An 11,974-nucleotide genomic window follows, 5' to 3' on the forward strand; every position below is an offset into this window, starting at 1 on the left:
CACGTGTGGATATCATCCATGCAGCCAACCACCCATTCATCCACCCATCCATCCATCCACCCATCCACCCACCCATCCATCCATCCATCCATCCACCCATCCATCCACCCATTCAGCCCCATCCATCCATATTCATCCGATTCCATCTGTTCCATCAGGTTGCAGGGCAGCAGCCTGAACAAAGTACTCCAGACGTCCCAGCAACACTTTCCAGCTCCTCCTGGGGGATCCTGAGGCGTTCCCAGGCCAGATGAGATATATAATCCCTCCAGCGTTTTCTGGGTCTGCTCCAGGGCCTCCTACCAGTTGGATTTGCCCGAAAAAACCTCTAATGGGAGTCGCCCAGGGGGCATGCTAATCAGATGCCAGACCACCTAAACTGGTCCCTGTTGATACGAGGGAGCAGTGGCTGTACTCTGAGCTCCTCCCAGATGTCTGAGCTCCTCCCCCTGTCTCAAAGGCTGAGCCCAGCCACCCTCCAGAGGAAACTCATTTCAGCTGCTTGTATCTGCGATCTCATTCTTTCGGTCACCAAGAAAACACCTCATGACCATAGGTGAGGGCTGGGATTTAGATGGACCAGTAAATCAAAAGCTTCACCCTCCGGCTCAGCTCCCTCTTCACCATGAAGGTCCTGAGCAGCACCCGCATCACTGCTGGCGCTCGCCAAACTGCCTTCCCATCTCACACTCCGTTTTACCCTCACACGAGAACAAGACCACAAGATACCTGAACTCCTTCGCTTGGGGCAGCAACTCTCTTCCAAACCAGAGGGGGCAATCCACCGTTTTCATAGCCTCAGACTTGGAGGTGCGACTCTCATCCTGACCGCTTCACACTCGGCTGCAAACCGCCCCAGTGCATGCTGGAGGTCATGGTGTGAACAATCCAACAGAACCACATCATCTGCAATTCTGTGGACCCCAAACCAGACCCCTTCCTCCCCCCGGCTGCACCTAGAGATTCTGTCCATGAGGATCACAAACAGATTCGGTGACAAGGGACAACCTAGTGGACGCTAACACCAACTGGAAACATGCTTGACTTCACGTCGAGTATGCGGACGCAGCTCTCACTTTGGTCATACAGGGACCGGATGGCTCATATCAACCACCCCGGTACCCCGTCTTCCCGCAGTGCCCCCACAGGACTCCCAGAGGGACATGGTCGTAGGCTTCCTGCAAGTCCACAAACACATGTAGACCGTATGGGCAACTCCCACGACCCCTCCAGCAGCCCTGCGAGGATAAAGAGCAGGTCCGCTGTTCCACGACCAGGACGGGATCCACATTGTTCCTCCTGAATCTGAGGTCAGATAATCGGTCGGAGCCTTCTTTACCAGAACCCTGGAATAAACTCTCCTACTTTTCACGGATCATACCACACTAAAAATACATTTGCTAATATTTGTATGACTGCAAATTCCACAACACAAGGTCATCAAGTTTCTTGTGCTGAGTTAAAATGCCTTTCACAAGCTATTTAACCCTTTGAAAACTGTGCAAAGTGGTTTGATTTCTTTCAAAAATGGGGTGAAAGGCAATGAGCAACCTGGCAAGAGATGTCCCACAAACTGCAAGATATTAGTAAAAGGTGACAAGAAGGGGGAATAACACGCCACAAAGGGCCACAGGCCGGACTCAAAGCCTGAGGCAAATGGGGCGCACAACCTACCCAGTGAGCTAGAGGTCACCCCGAACCCTTTAACTAATTTGTGGCTAATTTCTGGGCCATGTCTTTTTAAGTTCCCCAGTGCCTTCTCCCCATGTTTTTGAAAGAAATCTAACTAATTTGCTCAGAATTCAATTAAACCTATTTATTCACAGATGGTGACAATCTTATCAACCTGTAAAAGAATACTTATCCGCCTCTGCACCCAGACGATGGTCCTCCTTCTGCTCCACATGTCCGTCAGTCCGCCAGCTTCCCATGGACCCTGAAGTTGTACAGGCACGTGAAGTCAGGATGGCCCCAGTTGCTCTCCACTTGGAGCTTCACGTGGCTGAAGACACCTTTGACATGATCCTGAGAGAAGAAAAATGAACAGAACGTTAGTTTGGCGGTCAAAAAGGAGGGAGAGGATGGGAAATAGAGGATATAATGTGTATGATAAAGACAGAAAACCTCTAACTCCAACAATATATTAGATTGTGAGTGAATTTTTTTGAAGAAAGTATTTCATTTTATGCCATAGTACTTACTGGTATTTTAAAAGTCTGAACTTGGTCCCCGTCCTGATCATAGTCAAAGGTTCCTAGCAGATCTCCTTCATCATCCAAAGTCTTCATGCCCTAAAATAGACAAAGAAACGAATACAATTGAACATCTTTTTGTTCTCTGTGTATGAGAAAGTGAAAAAAAAGGACATCTGCGGTGAAGAGAATTTGAAATATGTGACTTACGTAGACAGAAAACTTTTGGGGGGCGCTGGAAATTGAGCCAGTTGGGGTTACAGCCTTGGAAACGTGACCCAGTGTGACGTGGCTGATGGTGACTGGATAAGACAGGGCGATGACCAAATGTCCACGCCCTCCTGCAAAAGGCCAGCACTGTCCTGGAACCAGACATGAGCATCCCTGAAGACAGAAAGAGAGTTTAGACTGCATGTTCAGTGCTGGAGAGTAACTACTTAAAGTAATTCAATGACAAAATAAATATAACTGTAACAAGTTACAGTTCCTGGGAAAAAAATATGTCATTAAATTAAAGTTACTAATGAAATGTTGGTGGTTACATATGAAAAACAAAATCTTTCCAGTAAAAAGTTTATATGTTGAATAAAATATTCGTTCTGTTACTTTACATCTTTTTGCGGTTCAGGAATGCCTTCTATTGACATATTTTTGGACAACACAGGTCAGCAAAGCCGCTGACACAAATTTGAGCACATTTATGTGCTAATGTTGTTAGGTATTTTCAGCTTTAGTGCCCTGTTTAAAACATTTTGTGAGAAAAGTAATCAAAAAGTAATCCAATGTAATCAGTTAATTACTTGTTACATTTCTAACAGGGTAATCTGTAACCTTTTACATGTCACAAGTAAACTTCCCAACACTGGGTATACTGTATGTATAAATAATCCAAACCATCATATCATATAGCCACACCACATGGCGATGTGTTCTGTATTTGCAGTTCCTACCTGAATAACTGTCCTTGGGCTTAATGGGAGTTTCCAAACAGGTATCCCAAAAATCCTCAAGTATCCCGTCCGAGTCTGGTACGTTTCTGAGGACCGATCTGGTATAACACAAGCACCTGCACACAAAAACAACCACAAAGAAACTGAGAAATCCATCTCAAAATTAAAAAGCACATGTGCAAGTTACAATCTGACAAATGAAAATTGATCAGGGTGGTTTAGATGTCTCACCAAGAGACTCCAGAGCAAAGTTGGGCAAGGTGTCTGCTGCTGGAACCATGTGGTTCCTCAACCTCCGCAGCTCGTCCTGCAGCTCTCTCAGGTGCTTCGCGATGTCGTATCCTGCATCATATCCTGCGTCGTACCTTGCTTCCTGTAAGTGAAAGATGAATTTAATGGTGCATGTTGAAAACATCTTTGGACTGTGATTGTGTTTATGGATGCTCAGGAAGATTGAAAAGAAGGATTTATGATAAAATAAGCCAAGCTGCTACTGTGGGTCATACCTTGTTCTCGTTGGTGGGCGAGACCGGCGACTCAGACCGTCCTGAATCCAGGAAGTGACGGCTCAGGGCAGGGATGAAGTAGGCCACTCCTGATATACAGAGAAAAACAAAGCATAGGATAAACAGGTCAGTGATGTTTTATTCAAAGGCAGACAGTCTATAAAACACAAGCTGATGAATTGGATTTGATTGTTTGTGGAAGGAGAGTTTGCTTACCAAAACACAGAGGAAGTACGAGCAGCAGAAGAGCAAAATTCCTAAGTCTAAAAACACTAGGAACCCTGCTGTTGCTGTCTCTGTCGCTGTCTGTGTTTCTGCTGATGGTCCTCAGGCTGGAGCTCTGGCTGGAGCTGTCCTTCTTGTGGCTGGTGCTGCGCCTGGTACTTTTGTTGCTGCAGCCACTGTTCCTGTAGCTGCTGACAGGGGTAGTGCTGTAGCTGCTGACAGGGGTAGTGCTGTAGCTGGTGCTGGGGGTGGCGCTGTAGCTGGTGCTGGAGGTGGCGCTGTAGCTGGTGCTGGGGGTGGCGCTGTCACTGTTGTGGCCATTGTCCTTCTCACTGTTGTCAGTGGTCCCCTTTTTAGGTCGGGTTCTACATCTTCTGTAAAACCTGTTTATAATGAGAAATGTGTGAGCAACGACTGAAAGCTTTGAAGATGTATGATAAAAAACAAAATGTGTGTTTCACACATACAAAACGTGTGCATATATACAGCAAAACTGTGACATTCACACGCTATCTTACCTTTGTATGGTCTCCTTGTAGATTACTAAAGGGTTCCCCTGACTGTCGTAGTAACCCGTGCTCTCTAAGCGTGAGCTCCTTCGTGGCATGACTGTAAACAAAACAAGACAGCAGAGGAGGGGGTTAGTCACTTGCCAACACAAGTTTTGTCATACATTTTAAACTGTTACATCTCTAATTGTAATACATCTTCCATCAGAATCAACCCGGTGCATGTCAGTGTTTTAAACTTCAGACACACAGGAGCTAAAAATAATTCTGCATCAGAAGTGTGTTGCTTTAAATTTATGTTCATTTTTAAGGCTGAACTTTGTGGTGGATGAACCTGTCAATTATGTTCAATTTGTGAGTTAAAGCTTATTTTATATCTTCAGTATAATCATAAGTATCTAAAACCTGATGACAACCCCGATTAAGTATAAATTTAAATAGTGCTGCTCAATATGGAGAAATCAAATATCAAGATTTTGTTTAACTAAATACCTCAATATTGATATTTCAACAATATTGTAGGGCTGACTGTTGGTGCTTTCACAAAACATTTGCAAGATGAGATTTTAATAAATAATTATCAGTAATGTGGATATAATGACTGAGTGGCTAAAGATAAAAAAGATCATCCAGAATAGTCTGGTAATTTTGGAAAACTTCATTACTTTCCTGTGATGCGACCTTTAAAAACAGAAAAATACAACCCTTGCAATATTACGTTACCCAAATTTTATACGATATCTTGTCAGATATCTAAATATCAATATCATGTTGATATATTGCCCAGTCCTAAATTCAGTCAGTGCCATATTACTGCCAAAGTGCTATAACCCAATTAAATATAGGCTTACAGGAACTTTCCACCTGTGCATTAACATAACCAAAACAATGTAACCTAACATCAAGTTAAAAATATTGTTTTGGGATTTCATATTCTTGTTTTCTTTGCATGGATATTATGTTTTGTCAAGACCTGTTTAAATACTTAATAAAAAACCATAACAAAACAAAAAACATACAGAACTACCGTATCTCTGTTCCCTGTTTTTGTTATGGTTTTTTAAGAGATCTGATAGATTTATTTACCTTCACTTTTCGATGAGACTTCCTCGTAGATCAATACGTCGGTCGTGTCCGAAGTTTGAACCAGTTGTTTCCTCGCTGACTTTGGCAGGTTCACTGAAGGAGCAGCTGATGAAATGATGGCTGGAACGCGACTTTCCTTTATAAATCCATGATGGAGCGTTCGAAACCACTGACGTCACACATTCTGTTTTCGTCATAAAGAACGCGCGCGCGCAAAGATACACACACAACATACACACGCGCGCGCACACACATACACATAATTTTTAAATTCCATTAAAAACAATAAGAATATACTATAACCCTCCTGTTATCCTTGGGGTCTATTTGACCCCATTCAATGTTTATCATTCAAAAAAAAATTGTTTACTTTTTTTTGCTTCATATTTCATGACTTTTCCTAATTTGATGGGTACAATTGATTAAGCATAAAATTATCAATATGATATTTTTTCATGATATTTTTTTGCTTAACACATATTGCACGCATTGGTGTTCCTCTGGGGTCAATTTGACCCCAAGCTATGTGAAACTGTGTGTGTGTGACCCATGTGTGACCTAACATTCCCCACACCTGCAGGTGCAGAGTTGATACTTTTGAGTTGATACATGACATGGGGGGTATGAATGTGTGTACCCAATTCCCGCAAGGACATTGGAAGTTCATGCAAAATAAGGGAGGAGCAAACATATAAAAGCTTGCAAGGCAGCCCTCTATCCAAATCATTCCTCATTGTGCTCTGTATATAGTGCAATCTGCATGGTCGCTGGGGATATGATCTTCCCAGCCAGCATGCAGATTGCAGTACTTTCCCCACTTCAAAAGCAAGGTAAACTTAGTGTTGCTAATATTATCAAAATGGTTCCAGACCCCACCAGATATGCAGTCAGCCATGTTGAAGACATCAAGTCCTCATTTGAGCTCTTCATAACACCATCAATTGAAAATATTGTTCTTGGGATGACAAATTTGGAGGGGAAGCGTGTGTATGGGAAGTACAGTTGGAAAGACTTGGATGTAGTTGAGTAGCAGGATTTAAAGAAAATGTTAATTTCATATTTCAAAATGTTTTAATATACCTTGCACATTAATTCAAATGTTATTTTGTTTTTGGTGTTGTTTTAAATTTCATTTCATTCTTTCCCTTTTTATGTAGACTAAATGGGAAAAAATCAACAGTCAGAGTTTGCACAAGAAAAATTACATCTCACTGAGAAATCAATCCACCCATCAATATATATACATATTTATTTTTGTCTCAAAGCAAAAGGACACATGATATTTCCTTCTTTACTGAAAAGTCAATTCTCAGTGTTTGTGGTATTTTCAGCTTTTCACATCACACTTGTATATGTTAAATAATGGCCCAAAATTGTCTCCAAAGTAGTCGTGACATCCTGTTACACAGAAATCCTGCAAGTACATCTAGGCGTTAAACATGTTATTTTCTGAAAATCTGAACAATGAAAGTTAAACATCAGAGTGAAGGAACAATATGCTTAACATAATTTCAGTCGTAAAAAGTAACTGAATACATTTACTCAAGTGCTGTGGGCTACTTAAGAACAATTTTGAGTACTTGTACTTCACTTCGGTATTTTTATTTTCTGCTACTTCATGTCAGAGGTTAATATTGTACTTTTTACTCAGCTACATTAATTTGAGTTATTTTGCAGATTCAGATTAATAATACAGAATGTAATCAACAAATAAATAATGATGTAGATAAGGATAAGACTTTTAATTGATTCCTTGTTGAAAAATATCCATGAATAAATAAAGGAAAGAAATAAAAAAAAGAGCCACATTTAAGAGTTACGGTAAAGTGCTTAATGCATTAATACATCAATAATATAATACATAATATTATATATATTTAGAATTCTGAAATCGGCCATTCTGCATGAGTACTTCTACTTTTGGTGCTTGAAGTATATTTTGATGCTAATGTTTTGTGCTTTTACTTAAAGTATTCGTGTGTATGATTTAGTAGCATCTAGTGGAAGGACTGCAGATTACAACCAACTGAAACTTCTGTGTGCCGAGCATCTTGGAGAGATACAGTGGCCAACACAAAAAAAAATACACACAAGAAAAACATGAATGGCTACTGTAGAAAGAACATGGCAGATTACATATAAGAGTACTTCTGCATACAGATATAAACGGCCCATTTTAAAGTAATGAAAACTCAAAAATTCGTATTTTCAGGTGATTATTCCACAATGAAAACATATTTGTGAATATTATATAATATTTATACCAACAGATGCCCCTACACTTCACCTTTAAGTGAAATTTGGAACTCAAGACTTAAACTTTAACAGAGTATTTCTAAACTAAGGTAATAGTCCTTTTTCTTATGTAAAATATTCAACTAATTCTTCCACCATGACTTTGACTTAAACAAGGAAGCAAAGGCCTGAACAAATGTTGAAAGAACAGCTGTAGAAAAGCATTTAAAAAGTTACAAACCTAAAGTTTCATCCATTTACAGGTTTATAAACGGGTTGCCAACTTAGTGTGGCTGGTTTACTTCTGCCTTCTCTCCCATCAACCTACAAGCTAAGTTTGCGAAGCACCACGACTGTCTTCACTGCACGAACTGCTACATCTGGATTTGGATTCTTTTTAAACATCGTGTACATTAGTAATGCACCTGCTGCAGTGCATGCTACAGCACAAGCACCCATGAGGCAGGCGTCGGTGAATGCACCGCCTCTTTCAGCTTCTCTTCTTTCTTGAGTTTCTCTCTCGCCCCACTGGGTGTAGCCTCTTTCTCCATTTCTCTGCAACATGTTGTTGATCTTCTCTAATAGCTTAGTCACTTGCGACGGATCAGTGTCTCTGTTGTCAAAAACATGGTATCCCCCACAACACTCTCTGATGAATGCACGCAGAGCTGGATCTGCCCCGATTAACTCCTCTAAACAACTTCCTTCCGTCCTCAGATCATCTCTTCGAGTGAACAGGGCCATGGTGTGGTGTGCTGCCTCTTCACCAACGGTCCTCTGGATTATTTGCACAATTTGCTGCTCTTCCTGTGTGAATTTGCCGAGCTGGAGCACAACCAGGTACACAACAGGGCCACATGAAGTCGCAGACGTGAACCTCATGATCTCCTCCATCACTTCCTCTTGGATTTGGACATCTTGGGTGCTTTCAAACAGACCAGGAGTATCAACAACAGCCACATTCTGTCCGTCCAGCTCCACCTTTTCCATCTGCAACCTCTTTGTCACAGCAGAGGAAGATATCAGAGATAGAAAAGCCTTTCTCTTCAGGATGGTGTTTCCTGTTGCACTCTTACCAACTCCAACCTTTCCAATCAACACAATCTGCAGCTCTCTGGGCTGCACATAACCTGTTGAGCAAATAGCACAAAGCCATCATTCATGTTAACCTTTTCATTGAATCATAAAGACCAGTTTGACTACATTCTTCTTGCTGAGGGTAGCTGAATAAGACTGTTCTTGAAACTGAGTCTCACATTGATATCTTTTATATTTTTATATTTTGTAATGTTTTTTATTTGTTAATATACAATAAAAAAAAACATTGGAAAAAAAGCCTAACAGTTTCAATTCAAAACTGGTACTAGCGGCGGTATCTGCGCTCAGTGTGACAGCAGAGCACCACACCTTATCAAAAACTCATCAGTTATCCCTGTCAGCATACATCTGCCCTTTCCTTTCCACACCAGGAAACCCGATTAGAAGAGAGCTGATGCCATGTTTTTGCAATCTGTCCCCTCCACAAACAGAGTAACTCATACGCATCATAAAACAACAAATATATTATTATTACCAGCGGTAGTTGGAGGTTACCTAACACTTTAACAGCTGAGCTTATTAAGTTATTATGCTTTCTCTGTGATATAAGTTGCAACACTAAGTAGGAAAAGTGCAAATATAAAATTCTAAGATAAAATTCAAAAAGGTCCAAATCCAACCAAAATATAGTGTAAATGTACAAAGATAAAATCTGAAAATAAATGTAAATACAAGTATGAAGGCATCATGCTTAGAAGTTCTACGTTTTGTATTTTCCATTTAGCAACAAAAAACAAAGGAATTACAAAAAAATTACATTAAAACACAATTAAAGCTGTACAATTGATAATCATAATAATGATCAAAATTTAACTCTCATCACTGCTCAACTTAGACAGTAACTGACACCATTCACCACGCAGTCAGACTTGATGGTCAGTTATCACAACAATCAGTTTCTTTTTTTAAAGTGTCAAACACACAGAGGTAAAAATAACTCTGCAGATGATAAGCTGACTTATATTAGTAGTACTGTTTATTTAATATACTCACGAGACTGAGCCATATTTGTCGAGTAAAGGTTGCTGATATCTTCCCCAATGTCAATGTTTAGATATCAAAGCGTTTCATTTTCGTTTCATTGATCCCTCCTCCTGAATCGCACATCACCTGTTACCTGGGAAGGACTGAAAGCACGGAGAGTCAGTCTGACTGTTGGGTTTAGAAATCATTACAGAATCAAAATACAGGATTCAAGTAAACATTCAAGAAAGATTAGTCAGATGAGCGTGAGCTGGTGGAGGAGCGGGCCCAGGCAAAGGGAAGCAGCTGGTGAGAGGGCCACAGCTGACCTCATCACACTGCAGACCAGCGCAAAACTCTGGAAACTATTAAACATATGAAAGAACTTACAGTGTATACATGCACGTTACATAGTAAACAATGGTGCAACAAAGAAGGAAAAGTGAAAAATCAAAATAAATAAAAAATAATATATTTTTTTAAAAATATTGTTTATTGGGTAAAAGGAACAATATCTTCCTTAAGATTCATGCAATGACACACTACACAGTCTGCTTTAAAAGTATAGCATTGTCAGCAAAATGTATTTAAAATATATTATTATTATAATAATCATCATTGTTGATGTTAAATGCTGGTATACTTACTGGTGCATTAACATTTAACTGATGGAGGTGGATCTTATTTTGACTGCTGCTGTATTATGGTTTATTGTACTGCCTTACAAATCATTTTATATGGAGTTTGTGAAATCCTCAAAGAAAATCTGTTAAATAAATGTGGTGGAGCAAATAATACAATATTTACTTCAAGATATTTTTAAATTATTGATATCTTTCCTTTTTATTCAAAGTACAAGCCGTTGAAAAGGGCTATCAAAACCTGGAGTATCTCTACTATTTATACTTTTGCGTATAACATCTGCAATAGTGTAAATATTGTTGGTTTGTCTTCTATTTTAACATGCAAGTAATTAATGGAATGGTAAAAAGACAAAAATCAGTGTTTATCAATTAGTGATAATGAAAATGTATTCTGAGGTCATAATAAATTCACCTCATAAACCATGACAAATGGAAATGGAAATATACTTCGTATTTATGTTGCTGGGCACTGGTGCTTTTTGTTCTCATTTATAAATATGTATTGTTTCCACATACTTGTGTATATGTTAGTCCTGTCTATGTCCTACCTTTATTTGTCCACTTTTGTTGTCCTTTTCTTAGCTGTAATGTCTATTTCCATGTAAGTATATTGACAGCAATGCAAAACCAGGGTCAAATTCCTCATGAGTACACACATTTTTATCAAATAAAACATATTGTTATGTTACATTACTTGCTTTGTGATTAAAAAAATAACTGTGTCAATATTGGTGATATTAGTCCTGCTATTGATAGTACCAGATTGTAAGACAAATTTTTACTAGACCGCCCAAACCTCCTCAAATTTGCTATTAAATGTAGAGCATGAGTAAATTGCAAAACAAGGCAGTTACTATAAGATATATTCGGGGGCCACGGAGTGGAGTTGTAGCTTCAGTGTAAAACATATTCATTGTTGTTCACTCAGTGGATGTAGGTAGTAGACCAGTTTGTTTGTTGTTGTAAAAAAAACTGACCTAAAATGGTTCATCTGGATCACAATCATATTTGAGACCTAAAAATCTGCACCTGACTAGAAACATGTTAGAATAAATATCAAGGCTGTAATCACCAATTTCACACCAGCCACTTTTCCATTCGACACCCTGTGTAACCCAAACGTCTGGGTACAGGCCTGAGAGGGATATTTAGAAATGTAAAAACTAAACTAACCTTTTAGAGTACTATGAAGGAAAAATCTTAAGTCAGGGCTTCTCAGAGATTTGATGACTGAGTGCCATTTGGAGGAGCCAGAATATGATTGAGACTTTTTTATGACATACAAACCCTTAACAAAAACTACACCAGTCAACAGTGATACAGCCTATAAAACACTCATTCTGTATTCTACTTTTAATCTTTTTAATGCAGTGCATCAATGGCCTGCACAAACCACATGCAGAACTGCAGCACCTTCACTCAATAGTAGGCTAATAATACAAGCAATTTGTAAAGTTTATTTAAAATGGTTTTCCATGAAAGATGCGTGGCTGCTTTTCATAGCATAGTGATATTATCTTAATTTTTTATGCGCTTAACTACCAAGTATCTTCTGTAGTGCGTTAT

General features: G+C 39.5%; 1 protein-coding gene and 1 pseudogene across 2 annotated transcripts; both read right to left on the minus strand.

Annotated features, from left to right (window-relative positions):
• Positions 1-829: 829 nt before the first annotated feature.
• On the minus strand, positions 830-5,577 carry LOC148186424 (uncharacterized; annotated as a pseudogene). Its single transcript, XR_015774805.1, has 9 exons — positions 5,469-5,577; positions 4,392-4,482; positions 3,865-4,256; positions 3,649-3,737; positions 3,374-3,515; positions 3,143-3,258; positions 2,403-2,576; positions 2,202-2,291; positions 830-2,025 (listed from the first exon to the last, which is right to left on the minus strand). The product of XR_015774805.1 is annotated as an uncharacterized LOC148186424 (transcript).
• A 1,126-nt stretch (positions 5,578-6,703) lies between these two features.
• Positions 6,704-11,949, minus strand: LOC121956389 (GTPase IMAP family member 7-like). Its single transcript, XM_042504571.2, has 2 exons — positions 9,795-11,949; positions 6,704-8,833 (listed from the first exon to the last, which is right to left on the minus strand). Exons 1-2 carry the CDS (start codon positions 9,805-9,807, stop codon positions 8,028-8,030), a joined length of 819 nt encoding a protein of 272 aa, XP_042360505.1. The 5' UTR covers positions 9,808-11,949; the 3' UTR covers positions 6,704-8,027.
• Positions 11,950-11,974: the final 25 nt, after the last annotated feature.

The sequence above is a fragment of the Plectropomus leopardus genome, chromosome 18 (genome assembly GCF_026936395.1).
Source record: "Plectropomus leopardus strain MGB_pleo_1.0 chromosome 18, ASM2693639v1, whole genome shotgun sequence".
NCBI lineage: Eukaryota > Metazoa > Chordata > Actinopteri > Perciformes > Serranidae > Plectropomus > Plectropomus leopardus.